Raw genomic sequence first — 18,799 nt, forward strand, 5'->3', positions numbered from 1 at the left:
TTTTGTGAATAGTTCCAAATTGATCTCCAAAGTAGTTGGATCATTTCCCTACTTCACCAACAATGCATTAGTATCCCAGTTTTCCAACACTCTTTCCAACATTTATTATTGTTTTTGTTAGCCAATTTGAGAAGTGTGAGATGGTACCTCAGTTGTTTTAATTTTCATTTCTCTAATCAATAGTGATTTCAAGATTTTTTCATATGACTATATATAGTTCTCATTTTATCCTCTGAAAATTGTTCAAATACTTTGTCCATTTATCATTTGGGGAATGACTTGTATTCTTATAAATTTGATACAGATTTTTATATGTATTTTATATGAGACCTTTATCAGAAATACTGGCTGCAAATTTTTTTCCCAGTTTTGTACTTATCTTTTAATCTTATTTGCGCAGAACCATTTTAATTTCATATAACCAAACTTTTCCATTTTGCCCTTCATTATGTTCTCTACTTCTTCTTTGGTCATAAATTCCTCTCTTCTCCAAAAATGTAATAGGTAAACTATCCCTTGCTCTCCTAATTTGCTGGTGATATCACCCTTTATTCCTAAATCATGATAATGATAATGGAGTGTGAGAGATCTATGCCAAGTTTCTTACATATTATTTTCCAGATCCTTCAGCAAATTTTGTGAAATTTTTGTGAATTCTTATCCCACAAGCTGGAGTTTTGGAATTTATCAAATACTAGATTACTAAAATCATATATTTTGTCATGTGTTTCTAACCTCTTCCACCCATCATTCTTTGTATTTTTCCATTAATCCCCTTGATATTCTTGATATTTTTTTCTTCAAGATGAATTTTGTTATTATTTTTGTAGCTATATAACTTTTAGTAGTTTGATTGACGTAGTATTGAATAAGTAGACCAATTTAGATAGGATTGCCATTTTTATTATATTAGCTTGGCCTACTCATGAGCAATTGATATTTTTCCAGTTGTTTAAATCTGACTTTGTGTGAGAAGTGTTTTGTAATTTTGTTCAAATAGTTCCTGGGTTTATCTTAGAAAGTAGACACCCAAATATTTTATATTGTCTATAGTTCTCTTGAATGAAATTTCCCTTTTTATATCTTGCTGATGGGCTTTGTCAGTATTATATAGAAATGCTGATGATTTTTGTGGGTTTATCTTATATCCTGCAACTTTGATAAAGCTTTTAATTCATGATTTTCCAGGATTCTTCAACTATATCATCATGTCCTCTTCATAGACTAATAGCTTTATTTCATATGTTCTAATTCCTTTAATTTCTTTTTTCCAGACTTTTTCTTACCTTTGCTCTTCATTCAATATGATAATCACCTTTCAAATTTTTCATCATCTACTTATTTGCTAAGCATGCCATCCTTGGATTTATCCAAGTTATAGATAAAAATGTTGAATATTAAGGGAAAGTATACATCTCTAGAACATTCCCACAGAGCCCTCCTTCAAAGTTAACATCAAACCATGATTTGGATCTGGCCATTCAAATTATTTTGAATGCTTCTGATTGTATTGTCATCTTGTTTTCTCCTTTCTTCATCATTTTTATATTGAGAAATTAATGTTAATTTCAAGTTAAAAGTTATTAACTATCTTGCTTTAGGTAGAATAAATTCTGGTAAATGTTTTCCCCTTTCCCTCTATTCTATTCCATCTTAGACTCTTGATATGTTTTTTTTTAATTCAGCATTCATATGCTTCTATCGATGTCAATCCCACAAAATTTATTCTCCCTGCACTGACCTCTGCTTCTCAATTGATGTTAATACCTAACATTAATGTTATTGTGGTCAAGTTTCAAATTTGTCACTTTTCTTTATTATTTATAGTACCCCTTCTTTGTTCTTTATATTTTGTGCATATATGCATAACATCTGAGAATATTTAATCTATCATAGACTCTTTTCTTCCTTTATATCCCGCAACCTCCTGAAATAGGTCATGATTCCTTTCTGCTTTTTCATTTCTTTTTTCTTCTTTTTTTTAAAATCATGAAATTCTTTGTCCCTTTTTTTAAAGGAAAACTTCACTTTCCCTGATAAATTCGAAAAACACTTTTTTCTTTTTGTTTTTCTTCTGGGAGAAAGACAACTATATTTTGAACACAAGTAACCATCTTTTATTTTTGTCTTGACAGAAATATAAACATCATATAAAAGGCAGTGAGTTCATTGTAAATTTATCTCTGCTTTCGTGTTTGCTTGGAGATGAGTGAGATTTACAGTCATTTATCATCTCTGATAGTTGGCCCCTTGGAGAATTGCTTTGGCAAACTACTTGTCTGAATCTTCAACTCTGGAATTTTCACCTTCTTCTTACTCAGATACCATCTTTTCACTTTTGTAACACAAGAAAAGTAACACATAAATTGTTTTCCTACTTAAAACATATTTTTTTGTTTTATCTTGTTTTACTAATTTCCTTTTTTTCTTACTTTCCTTTTAGCTTCTCCTTTTATTTTCTTTTTAGTTTGCCTTTTTTTCTGATCAGCATAAGACTTTGCTTCCCCCCCTTTCTTTAATTTGTCTTCAAGTCTCCACAAATATCCTTTCCCCAAAATAAAGGATTGAATTTCCCAAAGCCTTTAAAACAACCTTTGTAGCTCCCACCAGAAAAAGAAAGACTGATGCCAACAGCATAGAATCATGAGAGTAAATCTTGAGATGTAAAAGAGACATTGATAACCAATAAAGAAATTGAAGCCCAGGGAAATTAGTGATTTCCCAAAATTAGTTCTAGAGAATAGATCTACAATTAGAGTCTGGGTTGCTTGATTGACAATCTAATGTTTTCCCCAAAACATTACTTCATCTCTGATTAGAATTCACTTTAATGAGTGTTAATTGAAAAATGCATTTTCAATTAGTATTTATTAATATGAATATGCCATCCATATATACATGCAAATACTGTCTTTTGTAGAGCCCTGGCTTAGAAGTCAAAAGATGGGAGTTCAAATCACACCTCTGATGTTTTCTATACTTGTCAACTTGGACAGTTTTTTTAACCTTTTTTCCTCATTTGTAAAATAAGAGATTTAGACTAGAAATTCCTTTCAAATTCTGATCTATAATTCACATATATGTATATATATATATAAATTTGTATTTTGGTAGAGTGTATATAATATCTATATTGAACCATATATAGTATCATATAATACACATAATATATATATATATATATATATGTATTATGTATATTTGAACTGACTCCAAATTAATTTTAAAAGTCAAGTAAACAGATTATCAGAAATTATGTAATGAGTTCATTTTAATGTAATCACTAATTATACTCATTATATGTATATAATAATCTAGTTGGAAAGAAAAAAAAAACACAGATATGTTGCTAAATAGGTGATTCAGTGCTGGACCTGAGGTCAGGAAGACTCTAATATTCTATTCTAATCCTATATTCAGAATCTTGTATTCTAATCCTGCTTCAGTAATTTACTTAACTTCTTTCAGCCTGTTTCTTCATTTGCAAAATGGCATATATAGGGGTTGTTATGAGAATTGAAATTAACATAGGGGAATTGCTTTACAAACATTAAAGCCCTATGTACACTCTAGTTGTTATTATTCTAAATGGGTGAATGCAGTTGAATTATTTCACAAAATATATAAATGTCCTCTTTCCCTTAAACAGAAAAAAAAGCGTAGGCGTGTTTTTATGGGGAAACTTCAGGAGAAGGAATCCTTTGGTGAGATCAGCGTGCTGCTTCAAATACCTTTCACATGCACAATCATTACTGGATCTGAAGTTGAAATGGGAATCATCAATGCTGAGGATATGCTAGGTAATTGCAAAGAAAATTTTGCTTAATATCTACTTCATTTATTTCAGGTTTATGATGAACATACCACCAAATTTGGGACAAGCATCTTTTAATTTGGAGGATGATATTTAATCTATTACTACAGAACTTTAGTAATTTCTTAGGTAATGTATTAAATAAAATAATCAATACATTCAAAGTATAACTAATGTATAAACTCTTCTCAACCATATCTCCTAGCTAAAGTAATTCATAAATAAAATGTTTAAAATTATAATAAGAAAAGAAAAAATATTTAGCAATTTCTTCAATCCATTACTCTTCTCTTTCATGTATCAGAACTTCACAAGCATCTTGCTGTTTCTTAGTGGCTCACATGTTATTTACATGAAAGTACATAATTTGGTGTTTCTAAGATCAATGTAATAGCATCCAGAATTGGCTCACCTATTGGAGCTTCAAGAGCACATCAAAGAAGTCCAAACTATGTGTTCTACTACCATAACAACAATGGGATCATGACCTGGGGTTCAAAGAAAGAGATAAAACAGAGATAGAGTGACAGAGATAAAATGATGGTGTAATCAGAAATCCCACATATGCTTGACCTTGTAGCATGTCTTTCTCTTTCTAAATTGTACAAATAGTCAAAGAAGAAAATAAAGTAGCAGCAGTCAGAAAAAAGACTGGAGGGTCAGAAGTCAAAGCCCAAATGTATAACAGCATTAATGGAAACCTTACTTGAGATAAAAATAGAAATATTAAAAGTTGGATAAAGTGAAAAAGAAGAGCAATTGGTAGAAGTTAAACTGTTTAGGACGCTTACTTATAAAAATGATCTAATAGTAATTCTGCTAAAATATTTAATAATAATTTGACTTTGAAATAGCAAAATAAGAATATTTCAGGTTCACTATAGCTGCTTAATGCCCTTATGATAATCTATTTGTGGCCATAGACAAGGCATTTAGCATCTTTGTCGTTCACCTAACTCCACAGAAATTCTTTATTAATTCTTAGGAGGTTTTGGTGGTGGGAGTTACCTATATTGATGTGTTCATAGATAGATTTCCTGAAATGTTTGAGTTGTCTAAATTCATTTGTATTGAATTTCAAGTATTTTACTGCTCTTTTTAAAGAATATATTCAACATTCCTGTGTAACTCTGATTAGCCATGCAAAAACCAGCTGAATAATCACATAATATCTGAAATTAAAATGAACAACTACAGGTTCAAATGTTATATTTATTACCCCTGTGACATTCAAACACTTAAAAAAATAAACACCCTCAAGGTAAATAATCTTTAAAGAGGGACTAGTGATATTTTACTAGTGCTATGTTCTCTCTTGACATGATGCATTAATTTTCCCCCTGTACTAATTATGTTAACTGATGCAAGACACATTGGACTGTTTTCTATAAATCAATATTTCACACATGAAAGTACTTTTTCCAAGTATATATTAAAATCTTCTTTGCCATCTGGCAGACTGAAATACAAATAGATGATATACTGTTTACAGGGTAAGGGGGTGGGATGAGCTAGGGAGAGATGGTATATATGCATCTTTACTATAGAACCCTATCCAGATTTTAAATTTTATTCTATTCATTCCTCAATTTTTATTGAGGTCTCTGTTATATAGAAGCTGAATTTGTGTGTACTTAATTAGTTAAACATTCCTTAAACCTCAGGTTTAGAATGAGCTTCTCCATCATTTTTTCACAATAGGGAAGTGAAAGAAGGATGCTAATTCTATTGATCTGTTCTTGTTTCTGCAGTTTCACTATTTTTTGTGCTGATTTTTCAGGGGTAGAGGGAAAAAATGAAAACTAAACAATGAAAATGAACTAGTAATTGCACCATAATGGAAAATTAGGCAATGAGGAGATCTTCAAATATGAAGGACAATCCTCCTTCATGGCCATTTCTGTGGTAATCTGTTTTCATTTCTCTCTATTCATCTTTTTCTTAATGTCATCAGTAAATATGAACCCTTGAAAATTGAAATAGATCAAGGCTGAAAATAAATGAGATGAGGAAATTAGACTGCAGGTAAGTAAAAATTAAAATGAAAAACTGCAACCCAAACAACTGTGCTTCTGGGCTATTGTTCACATTATAGATCATCACTAAGATCAGATGTATTGTCTCAATGGTGCTAGGTAAATCTGGTGAAAATGATATGGAATATAGATATGTGTAAATAAATAATAAGCATGTATATTTTCACATATACATATTTGGTTATATAAATGGAATTTATGTGCATGCACATATTTACATATACACATGTGGCATGTCTGTATGTTGTTGTTATAAAGAGATTCTCAGTAAGCCATAAATCACAATAAAATATACAATTATTAACACTAAGCATCTAAAATTTCAGTCATTCATTAAACTGAAGATACTGAAAATTTAATAAAAAACAAGTATAATTTAAATTACTGTGTCTTATTTAGAACTGAAATATATTTGTGTATGTCCATATACACATGGAAGTAAAGAAACATCAAGAATTAGGTTTTAAGTTTAATTAAGATTGTTTTTTTTTTTAGTACAGTAATGTGTGATTTTGCGTCTGCTTCATAAAATCCAAAAAGAGAATACCTTCATGTATCTTTTACTTGTTTATATAATAGTCAGATACTACTTTGTTAAAATTAAAATCTAAACAAGTACATTATATGTTTTAAAAAATTAGGTTCAAATCCCTGCCACTTGAATTATTTAAGTTTGAACAAGTCATTTAATTTCTCTAATCCTCAACTTCTCACTTGAAATAAGGAAGTTTGCTGAGAGGATCTCTAAAGTGCCTTCTAGATTTAAATCTAGGCTACTATGTTCTGTGACTTTCCTATTTATGTAAATTTTATTTTTAACCTTAATGACCATTGACTATTCTTTATGAGAGTACCTTTTTTGGTTGTTTTTGAGCTTCAACATTTATATCTAATTTCAAAAGATTAGCAACAACAAAAAGAAGCATAGAGACAGCTGTGTTTTAATTGAATTCTGATCTAAAATCATATCTTTGTTCTTAAACCGAATTCTGTGCTTTTGTTGTGGTAAAGAATAGCTTTTTCTAGCTTAAGTGATGTCATGGTTATTCATTAAATCTTTCTGACTGAAAAAAAGTGAATTACAGAAAAACCATAAACATGAGTGTAAATAGCTTCTCCAGAAAGGAAACCACAAAGTGACATTTGATACTGTTTTTTAAAGAAGTTCTTAATGGAGAGAATTTTTTCAATCCTTTATCTCTTATAATGAATTTCAAGGACAAAAGCAAAGTACCAGGTTTCTCAGTAGAGCAGAGGATACTATAAGAAATTAGAGAGAAAATGTATATATGATCTTATAAATAGAATCAACATCTGGATAGTACCAGTATGTAACTAAGAGAAGTAACTGACTTCCTGGTAGAAATACACCCATGGAGAAGTGTTTTTTCCTTTTTTATTTAAACCAATCTGTAAATTTCCTCATTAAAGATGTCCTGTTTTATTGCTTTGTAATGGAAATATTGATCTGTTAAGTCATTTCTATTTTAAGGACTTATATTCACGTAACCTTTACCATTTTCTAAGGTTTCAAAAATATCACCTACAGATATTTAAGTAAGGAAAATGAGTTGTTTTTGAATGAAAGTTATTTGTTGTTTAGTTGTTAACTCATATATGTATGATCTTTCATAATCCTGTTTGGGGTCTCCTTGGCCAAGATACTGAAGTGGTTGGTCATTTGCTTCTCCAGCTCATTTGAGGAAACTGAGGCAAATAAGATTAAGTGACTTGCCTGGGGTCATATAGCTAGAGTCGAAAGATAACATTGAACTCAGGAAAATGCATCTCACCATGGGTCCAGAACTCTTTCAACTGGGCCACCTAGTTAACTGAAAGTTATTTGGATATATTTTTATGGGAGGAAGCAAAATTTGTATAGCCTTTTTGAGTCTGAATGCATATTATATTTTTATGCTATTGACTGCTCTCTTAAAATACCTCAAAATCTTTGGTTAATGAAAGAAACTTTTCAGGAATTGTTTTCATTATCTAGCTATTGACTTTTTAAAAATTGGTATCAAATTCCCACAATTAAATTTTTTAGCTTCATAATTATATTGTAATTATCTTTTAAAAATACCCCAAGGCCTTTAGAGGCATAGGGTGATAATTGAAACATGATACATGAATTTTAAATCTCTTATACATGTTACATAAATTTTAAATCTCTTACAATTATTAAAACCATTGTGGTCATTGTCACCATGTTATTAGGTAAATGATTAAAACACAAATTTAAATCATAATCTTTTAAGCTATCTTTTTATTCTCTCTTTTTTTTTAAAGCAGGGCTAATTTATTTTGAGGTAAAAAAAACATTGAAATGCTATCTATGAACTTTGAATTTTTTTGCAATGAAAACTGAGATGAATAAATTTGGATAAAGTTTCTAAAATGAGCATCAGATATAGAAATATTAGTATTTGAAGAAACAGATGGGACAACCAATAGTAATGAAAGATGGAGTGCAGAAAAACCTAGGTGTTCATTAACCACATCTTGTGATTCTATTTTCCTTTGTTCCCTGTTTTACTGATGTAGGGAATATCCATTGAGAAATCTCCTTCTATGTTTTGGTCATGTATACTTATTGTGTATCTAAGTTATATTTTAATATATTTTAACATCTACTGGTCATCCTGACATTTAGGGGAGGGGGTGGGGGGGTAAGAGGTGAAAAATTGGAACAAGAGGTTTGGCAATTGTTAATGCTGTAAAGTTACCTATGTATATATCCTGTAAATAAAAGGCTATTAAATAAAAAAAAAAAAAAAAAAAAAAGAGAAATCTCCTTCTACCAATACTAATCAATTGTTTTTGTAGCTTGTAATTTTAGAGTTGCCTAGGACTTTGACACATTGAGTGACTTGCTCAGGGTTTCATTGCCATTATTAGCACTTGAACTCAGTTTTATGGTTCTAGCTGCTACTCTTCTATGCTGAGAAAGAAGCAAAAGTTATCATAATGTGATATAACCAGATGTTCCAACAGATTGAAACTGAGTATAGGAAAAAATGCTAAAATCTAACTCTAATCCAAAAAACTGTAGAACCTGGCAGGTATTTTCTTTTCCCTCATAAAGGGACTGAATTTATCAGAAGTTCTGGGATACATTATGTTGAATCTGTGGCATCCATCACCATAGGTGTGTGGTGTCAGTGAAATTATGATGGTGAGGGACAGAGTCAGAGATGAACATGTGGGCATTCTGAGGTATGAATTCAGACACAGACCGAAACAGTACAGAGGTCACAATCTTTGCTCATTTGGAAAAAAAAATAAACAAAAAGTCAAAAACCAAAACAAAAATTCTCTCACAAGAGGAAGCTGAAACAAACTGAAACTGTAGACTGTTGTTGATCCTTGGGAATCAATGAAAGGAGTGAAAACAAAGATTCAAAGTTAGATAGGATATTTTTCTTTAAGTAATTAAAGGATCAGCATGTGAAAGAGGGACTTTGCTAGAGTGGAAAAGAACCAGATTTTCCTCTGATGTAAGCAACCTACCCTCTTCACAGTGAGAGCTATCCCCAAATGAGAATGGAATGCCCCAACCTATTTTTACCCCCAGGCTGTATAACCATTTGTAAAGGAAGATATAGAGAGAATTTCTGTCTCCAATCATCCTGATCTATATCTGGCCACTGGAACCAGGTGGTTCTGGAAGAGAAAGTGAGACAGGTGATCTGACCCAGCCTTCCCTCACTTAAATCCAATTCACAGCATCATCTTCCTAATGTCATGATCTTCCTTGAGAACAGGGCAAACAACAATTCAGATAATAGCTTACATTAGGTGACCTCTGAAATGTCTTCCAGTTCTGATTGTGATCTTAATTTCATAATTATATTACATATTGATAAATGTGGTATGGTGGATAGAAAAGCATCTGAAATTCAGAAAGATCTGGCCCCTGGTTGTCTTTCTAATAATACTTATGGGATGTGTGAGCATTGGCAAGCTGCTTAAACTCTCAGTGCTTCATTCAACTCCTAAGACTCCTAATTACTGAGAAGTTCTGATCTATATTAATAGAAGGTGTTTCCTCCTAGAGGTTCCCTATGCTAACAGAATCAAAGGTGCACAGAACCTTGCCAATGACAATTTATATAACATAAAAAATATAGTGGAAAGATGGCAAGTAGAAAATTCTTTTCCTTTGTTTTGCATTTATGCATCTCTGCCTTGTAGCACTATTGGCTTCCAGAATAAATGAAGAATGAAAAAAAATCATTGTGTTTAAGTTGTGTCATGATAGTTTTAGGTATTAAGGGTCCAAATACAAAAGTGAGACAGTCCCTGCTCTCAATGGGTTTATCCATATCAGTGAGGTAAATAAGCATACATAGAAGACTGATGATTAGGAAAGTGTTATTTAGTCTGGATAGTTATAGGGATGTAGGGTGGAGCAATGGGAGTAGGGGAGAGGAAGGTTGAAGAGAATAAGCATTTATTAAATACCTTCTATGTGCCAGGCTATATGCTAAGTGCTTTAGAATTATGATGTCATTTTATTCTTATATCAACCTTAGGCGATAAGTGCTATTATTGAACTCATTTTATAGTTGAGGAAACTGAGGCAGATAGAGATTTATGCAACTTGCCAAGGTCACACAGTAACTATCTGGATTTGAATGCAGGTCTTCCTGATTCCTGCTAAATTTTGCATCCTTTTCTCACAATGCTCTCTCCAAGTCTAGATATGGTTACTGTTCCCCAGAACAGGGAGTGAAAAGTTCTTTAGATTCAGGAGAGTAGTAAAATACATTCAATAGCAAAATGCCTCAGATATTCAACTTTGTCTAAGGTCTGTTAGATTTAATGGGTGAAATTACTGAACTCATTCATTCATCAATTAGAATGGTTCTAGCCCAGGGCAGACTTCCATGGGTGAGTTCCTTGAGTCCTTCCCTAGAAAGAGGAATAGTCTTTGGTGGGTTAGTCCTAAGGGTATTACTGTTTTAGATGAGAAAGTGGGAGGTGGGCAGCAGTGAGAGGACAGATGGCCAGTTATATTTCAATATATTGAGTAAATATTATATAAACATTTAATACCTTACTGATTCATTGGGGAATATTCTATTGCAAATCAGACTATCCAAAATATTTGATACTTTTTTACAGCTCAGTATTCCCGGACAGTAGTTTACTTTTTTTTTTTTTTTAAATCAAGTCCTATTAATTTCAACTTCCTTTTCTTAGACTTCCAAAAAGTAGAACGCTTCTGGAAGAAGCCTATATACAATGTGTGTCTCTAAAATGAAAGATAGGTTTTTATTTTTGAACCTCAGAGGGTATTCATAGATGCAAGGAAATCCTTTTATTCATTTCTAATTTATATAATTTTGTATTCTGTAGAATGAGTTTTCTGTGTCTATTTATCTCCTTAAATCTTACATATCACACCACCCACTTCAGTTGATGACTGGCTCATATGTTACTGAGAAAATAGAAAGAGCTCTTTTCCCTCTACTTTATATTTCAGAATCCTTTGTTATTATTGTCTGTTTGTTCCTCCTTTATTCCAATTTTTGATGAACCTTTCTGCTCACCAAAAACCACTTGCTCTTAAAGGTACCTTTGAATCCTATCCCTTTTAATCTTCTCAAATAAGACTGATCTTCCAGTAATCATGACTCTTTCATCTTCAAAATTTATATATAAATTTTGTATACTATTGTATACCATTTCCTTCCTTTTGTCAACATGTCCAAGTACTACTCTACTTAAAAATGAAGCAAAAACAAAAACCCTAAAAAAATCTTCATTTAAGCCTACCTTTTCCTTAAGCTCTCATTCTATCTTTCTTCCTGTTCATAATCAAAATGACAGAAAAATCTGCCTATCCTAATTAATTTCAATTTCTCTTCTTTTACTTACTTCTCAATTGAAATGCTCACCTCAAAGTTACCAATCATGTCTTCACTGATACATCTTTGCCTCTTTTCTTTCTTAAACTCTGTGGTATTTGAATTTGACTTACTCTTACTCCTGTTTCCTCAATTATTAGTCACACTCTGATGCCTAACTGTAGGTATATCTGAAGTCTCTGTTCTGTTCTTATTTTCTTCTTTCTTTATGTTTTTGTTGGAAATCTCATCAATTTTCATGGATTCAATTGTCATGTCTGTGCAAATGACACATATCTATTTCCCCATTCTAGTCTTTCTATTGAATTCTGTAATTTATCACTAGCTGCTGATTAATTAGACTCAGTGATGAATATCACAGATATCTCAAACTCAACATGTCTAAAACCAAATTCTATCCTTGAATTCACTACTTTTCTTAACTTCCCTGTTTCTGCCAAGACACAACTAGTTTTCTAGTCACCTAGGTTTGTAACTTTATGGTCATCATTGACTCTTGAAAAAAAATTCTGACCTTCTTAAACAGCAATTACTTCTATATAGAGAATAGAATGAGAACTTCCATATGTAGGGTAGAACAGAGAGGGAGAAATGTGAATTTCTATTATGAATATCCTCCTTTTCTTGTTAATAGCCAACAAACTTTCCTGAGAACCTAACAAGCAGATATTAAACTAATAGTAATAAAAAGAAGCCTCCTGCAACTTCTGAGAAATAGTTCCTTTTTTCAAGGTCATAGTTTAATAGGGAAGATAGCATATAAACAAATATTTACCAAAAACAAACAACAACAAAAAAAATCCCAGAACTCAAAAAATCAAAATCAACAACAATAAAATTATAAAGGACTTAAATATAACTTCCTTCTTTCTTCTCTCCTTCCCTCCCTTCTTCCTCCCTTCCTTCTTTCTTCTCCCCCTCCCTCCCTCCTTCCCCTTCTCTCTTTTCTTCCTTTTTAAATTCCTTCCTTCCTCTTTCACTCCCTTCTTCCCTCCTTGCTTTCTTCTTTTCTTCCTTCTTTCACTACCTCCTTCCCTTTCTCTCCTTCCTTCCTTCCTTCCTTCCTTCCTTCCTTCCTTCCTGTCTTCCCTCCTTTCCCTTCTCTTTTCCCCTTCCTTTCTTCCTTTTTTCCTCCTTCCCATCTTACCCCCTCTCCTTCTTTCTTTCTTTTTTCCTCCCTCCATTCCTTCCTTCCCTCCTTTTTTCCCTTTTACTTCAATGTGTTTTCATTTACATTTATATCTATACATATACATACATGTATGTGTATGAGCTGAATATATATACATACATGTATGTATATGGCCTGAATATATACATATACATACATATATGTGTGTGTGTGTGTGTGTGTGTGTATATATATATATATATATATAAAATTCAAAATTACGCATTCTCCGTAATGGTCTCATTATTCAAATTTGGACTACTATTTCCATTGAGGTAGAACTAATTGCCACATTTTACATAATTATACCTTTGAATAGTGCCATTTAGAATAAAAGCCTCCACTTCAGGGACATTCATTAGTCACATTAATGGAATCCTTGATACCTAATTCAATGTATATTCCCTGCAAGGAGACATTTCATTTTTATTTGTATTCTCAGGACCAAAACATGACACATATTGTACATTTAATGACTTCTTGTCTTTTGAATGATTGACTTTATCACATTTCCAAAAAACGCTATTCTGAACTCTGTTTTTTCTTCTTAAACCAATAATTCCCACTCTCTCATTCTCAGTAGATAACTTACTTACCTCACAGAGTTGTTGTAAGGATCAAAGAAAATTATGTATGTAAAGTATGTGGTAATTATTAAGCACTGCAGAGCTGTAACAGAAATAATTACAACTGTTGTTTTTATTAATAAAAGTCAGCTTTGCATATGGTGTGTTCTCAAGATATTTGGATAAATTTAAAAATAATATTTAAATTTAATAATGCCCTCTAGAGGTGAATAAAACTAGAGAGTTTTATTATGAACAAATGCTATATTGAACTTAATACTTACATATTAAACCCTAGGGAATAATCAGTGATTTCTTAATCTTTTAATTTTCTTATTGCTATTTTTCAAATAATTTAACAGTATAGAACTGCATATCAAATAAGTCAACATGAAATTATAGGAAAACAAGTATTTTATACTATAAAATAATGCTAGTATTTAATTTTTGTCCTATGGTAATATCACTGATATTGATATATAAAAAAAGTCTTTTCAGCAAATGTTTACTAAATGCAAATTTTTGAAACACTTGTAGTTTATTCCAATTAATGAAAATATATTTCTGTCAGTTTGTTTGGTGTATTTTCAATACAAGGACCGTAATACTTAATAAAACCCTATAAATGGTCACAAAATCATTTAAAGTCATAATTAAGAAGTAATTTTCTTTTTTTTCTTATTTTTTCCTTTTTTTCCTTGTTGTCCTCCTTCATTCCTTCTCTCCTTTTTCCTTCTTTTTCTCCTTTGTTCCTAATTCTTTTCCTTTTTTCTTCCTTCCTTCCTCAAGCCTTTGTTAAAAGTCAGGTACTATAGTACCTACTAGTTGGAATGATAAAAAATGAAGCAGAGTCTGCCTTAAAGATCATTATATTCTATTCTTAGGAAAAAACATAACTCACAGGTAAATTAATATAAAACATAAATATACATGCACATATACTTGTATACATATGTGTATACATGTATGTGTACACACACAGAGAGAATAGAAACTACACCTGTGATTTCATTCATAACTCTCTCCAAGTTAATGGGGCAAATTTACTTTCTGCAGTTTATAGTCAGTTGCCTGGAACACTAAAATCTTAAATGCCCTGCCCAGCAACCTACAGCCAGATCTCTAGAATATATCAGAGGCAGAACCCATATAAAGTCTTGGCTTTGAGACCACATCTCAAGTCACCATGTCAAATTGTATATATGCATGACTCTGTGTGTGTGTGTGTGTGTGTGTGTGTATGTATGTAGAATAAAGTACTTCAGGAATAGGATAGGGATGCTGAAAAGGAGGAAGAAACAATAATATAGTTCCATAGAAGAGAAGATACATAACTTGCTCTGTAATTATTTCAGTTACACAATTGAAAAATCTTGCCCTAATAATTCTTTGGGGATTGGAGATGTTCAGTAAGATAACTTGGAGCAAAATCACTAGAACTATACTCCTTCATTTCTGCATCAATCAGCCATTTCTTAACCCAGACTTTCTGCAATATGTCTAAACAAAGATTCCACAAAGGGTCATTCCATTTTCAAAAGTGGGGGAGGAGAGATGGCAAGATGACCCTCCTTTCAGTTAATTAAAACTTCCTAAATCAAAACCTATGGAGAATTTACCAACATCTCACTTTTCTGCTCTAGTGGAGCACAACATTACATTCATTATTGTTGATTTGGAATCTATAAAATGATTTTCTTTTGTTTCAAAGTTTGTGTGACAGATATAAAATGAAGTAAGTTCAGTAAGATTGCTCAATCAATATAGCATTCACCAAAATGACAGTTTAATTGTGCACCTATACAACATAAAACAAAAAAAAAAATTATTTTTCTTGCTAAATTTTCCCATTCATTTAAGTAATTGTTTCTGGTTCATATATTTTAAGAAACTATTTTTAATTTACATATTCAAATGTCTATTTAAAAAATACATCTATAGTTTTATCATTGCAAGGAACTCCCACTGAGAAAATTCTCCCTATTAATATAGATCCATAACAGCTCTAAATTTAGAGAATTAGAGTTTTGTGTTGACAGGAAGGAGTTATATGGCTTTCCCATAGTCCCTCAGTCTTGACTTTAGGTCTTTCTAATCCTATCTTTTCCAAATCCCGCTATATATTTATTAAATAAACACTTATTAAACCTTTTTCTAATGGTACCACAAAGTAATACCAGACCAAATTACATGTCATGTGATCATGAAGGCACTATTTGCCTTCTATAAAAATGACTATTTTTTAAACTAATATATTTACTGGGGTTATGTAACTAATAAATTTTTAGTTTCCTTGATTACATTTTTAATTTTATATTTTCAATAATGATTTTCCCCAAATCACATAGCTAATAAATGGCTGAAGCCAGATTCAAACTAAAGTCCTCCCAAGTCTAGGCCAATGCTCCTCCCATTGAAACACTTATCAACCCCACACATTCAGTTATACAGTTTGTTTAGGATTTTAAAATAGATGTTAATTATTTTGTTGAAAACTCCTATAGGTAGGTAGCTTATATATGTAGGTATAATATAGTAATGTTCTCTGATAACCAAAAATAAACCTGTACTTGAGGTGGGATTGGAATAATGGCTGGACTGGTGATTTCAATGTTATGACTCAGAGAGTCCCTCTATGAAAGTGTCCTCCATCAAAAATCCTCCTTTAATGCCTCATTGTTTGGTAGAGGTGACATTGCCTTATCAAAGGCTAGGCCAAAGTAGTTAAGCTCTGGCATACCTGCCAAGTTGGAAAGATTTCAAGTACAGGTCAGATGATGAGTTGCATGTATAATATCCAAAGACCATCTGAGCTACATTTAAAGAGTTCATCGTGGAAAGCTAAGCAAATTTAAGGATTGCAAATCAGCCATTTCCTTATCTCAGACCTCTTGCAAAAATGGATGAGCAAAACTTCCAGCAAAGGGTCATTTCTATTAAAATAAAAGGCATGGAAGGAATGCCCATACCAGAACATCACAGGGTTTTGAAAATCTTGGTAAACTCACCATTCTGTGTTAATTATTCAATAGAAATAAAATAACTTTTTGATGTTTTATGAAATCTATTCTTAATTGTTTTCAATCAAATAGAATTCAGGGATCAAGAATTTAATGGTATTTAATTAAACAAAAATGTTGTTATGTGCATTGATCTAAGGGCTGTAGTAGATACGATAAGAATAAAATAGAATCCTTTCCTTATAGGAGCTTACAATATAGTGGTAGGGTTGGGGTAGATAAAACAGAGACATATAATATTGCCCAGATTATGATAAGAGGTATAAGCAAAAGCAGCTATGTGAGGACCTTTTAAAAATACTATTAATTAAATTTTATTAGTAATCTTCAGACTCCCATTCCCACCGCAGTATTAATCAAAATTCTGAGTAGGTATTAAATTTTATAGAAAACATAGGGGCAGCTAGATGGCATAGTGGATAGATCACTAGTCCTGAAGTCAGAAGTTCACTTAAGACTGACTTGCTGTATGACCCTGGCAAGTCATTTAATGCCAACTACCAAATATGCACACAATAGGAAAACACAATTCCATTGCTAACAATGTCTTCTGGCAAATATGAGGTATGCACATGGTCAGCTTGGCAATGTGATTGTATGTGTGTATGTATGTCTGTGGAACTTGGGCGAAGAAAATGAAAATAATAATGCTAAAGAAAATTTTTGATGACATTTTTTGTTCCTCTTTTTCTATCATTTCCAGTTCTTCATGATCCCATTTAGTGATATCTTTGCAAGGATACTGTAGAGGTTTGCCATTTTTTCTCCAACTCATTTTACAGATAAAGAAACTGAGATAAAGTGAAATGGCTTCCCCAGTATCACACAGCTAGCAAGAGTCTGAATTCAGTTTTAAAGTCAGGTTTGAATATAAGTATGTCTGACTCCAAGTCTTGTACTCTATCCACTGCCTCATCTTACTATATTTAGTTACAACAATATAGGAAAAAACTATTGAGGCGTCACAATGCATAGAATGGTGGGGTTAGTGTCAGAAAGACCTGAGTTCAAATCCACTCCCAAATCATATAGCTAATAAGTGTCTGAAGCTAGATTCAAACTAAGGTCTTCCCACTTATTGTGTGCCCTCAGGTAACTATTAGACTTATATTGACTTCAATTTTTTCAATTATAAAATGGGGATGATGATAACAGCACTCCCAATGGTTGTGATATATTTGTAAAGTCCTTAGCACAGTTCCTGGCACAAAGCTAGCACCATATAAATGCTTATTCTCTTTTCTTTCCTCCCATTCCAGTGGGCACTTTACAGAATTAATAGAATGCTAGTTTTGGAATGAAAGGAACCTGGGGGCCATCAATTTTAGCCTTGTACTTTAAAAGCCAGAAAGTTTAAGTGATTGAAACATGCTATGATTACAAAATTATTTATACATTTTAATAAGCAAAAGGGATATATTAGGCTTAGGCTGATATTTTAGAGTATATTCTACAATGACTTTTAAGTTCCCTTTCTCAGGTTGTACTGTTATTGAGAGATTATGTGTTTTATTTTATAAACATAACACTGTGAGAATCCAGCTAGTAATAATTTAGTACAATCTAATACATGATCACTTCTAGAGAATTATTTCCCTTAATCTCTGTCATATAGTTGTTTGTCAATTACTTATATTTTCAAGTTATTATTACTCAGTCTTATCTACTGTAGGCTGAAAACACAGACATCTATGATGGAAATGGACCCTAGTAGAGATTAAGATCATTTAATTCAATGAGAAATAGCTTTTCTATAAATGTTAACCCAAAGTTTGACTACCATGACTGGATCAGGGGACAGATGGTATATGTTAAAATTCAAATGAACAGCTGGGACAGTCAGAATGTGATTGACTATAACAGTGACCAAAATAATGGATTTATTCTGCTAATGCTCACAAAATGGTTAGAAAACATATTTTTGCATATTTTCTTGTGAATGTCAATGACAGACATTTACCTGAAATGAAAAATATTTAATATTTATCAATAGTTGTAGGGTAGGCTTCATCAGATTTCCTTGAAAAGTTAAAATTTTAATCCTCTGCCCAGTCTGTTGACCTCCTAAACTCGGGTCACAATATGGGGTAGGTAGGATCTATAAATCACTAAAGGGAATGAGCAAGGTACCAAAAGTAGCACCTAAAAACTCAATGGAGCACTTTCTAAAAATGTTTCTTCCTCCTTAACGTAAACATCAAAAAAAAAAAAAAAAAGGTTATCTACTTCCTAATTCCCCTAACAGTCCCAATTTCAATATCCTATGCCACTTATACTTTCTGAGTTTTCTCATTTTTGTTACATTCGAAATTATCAATT

The 18,799-nt window shown here is 31.9% G+C and overlaps 1 protein-coding gene across 2 annotated transcripts in view; it reads left to right on the top strand.

Annotated features, from left to right (window-relative positions):
* CNBD1 (cyclic nucleotide binding domain containing 1) overlaps positions 1–18,799 on the top strand; it is a 541,331-nt gene that overhangs the window by 430,068 nt on the left and 92,464 nt on the right. For both annotated transcript variants that reach the window (XR_004231043.1, XM_031946954.1), the window contains exon 10: positions 3,650–3,800. Coding sequence is in view for 1 of the 2 variants with exons in the window: in XM_031946954.1 (XP_031802814.1) it covers positions 3,650–3,800 (151 nt within the window). In the remaining variant the exon portion in view is untranslated. The remainder of the gene's footprint in view (positions 1–3,649; positions 3,801–18,799) is intronic.

The sequence above is a fragment of the Sarcophilus harrisii genome, chromosome 1 (assembly GCF_902635505.1).
Source record: "Sarcophilus harrisii chromosome 1, mSarHar1.11, whole genome shotgun sequence".
Classification (NCBI taxonomy): Eukaryota; Metazoa; Chordata; class Mammalia; order Dasyuromorphia; family Dasyuridae; genus Sarcophilus; species Sarcophilus harrisii.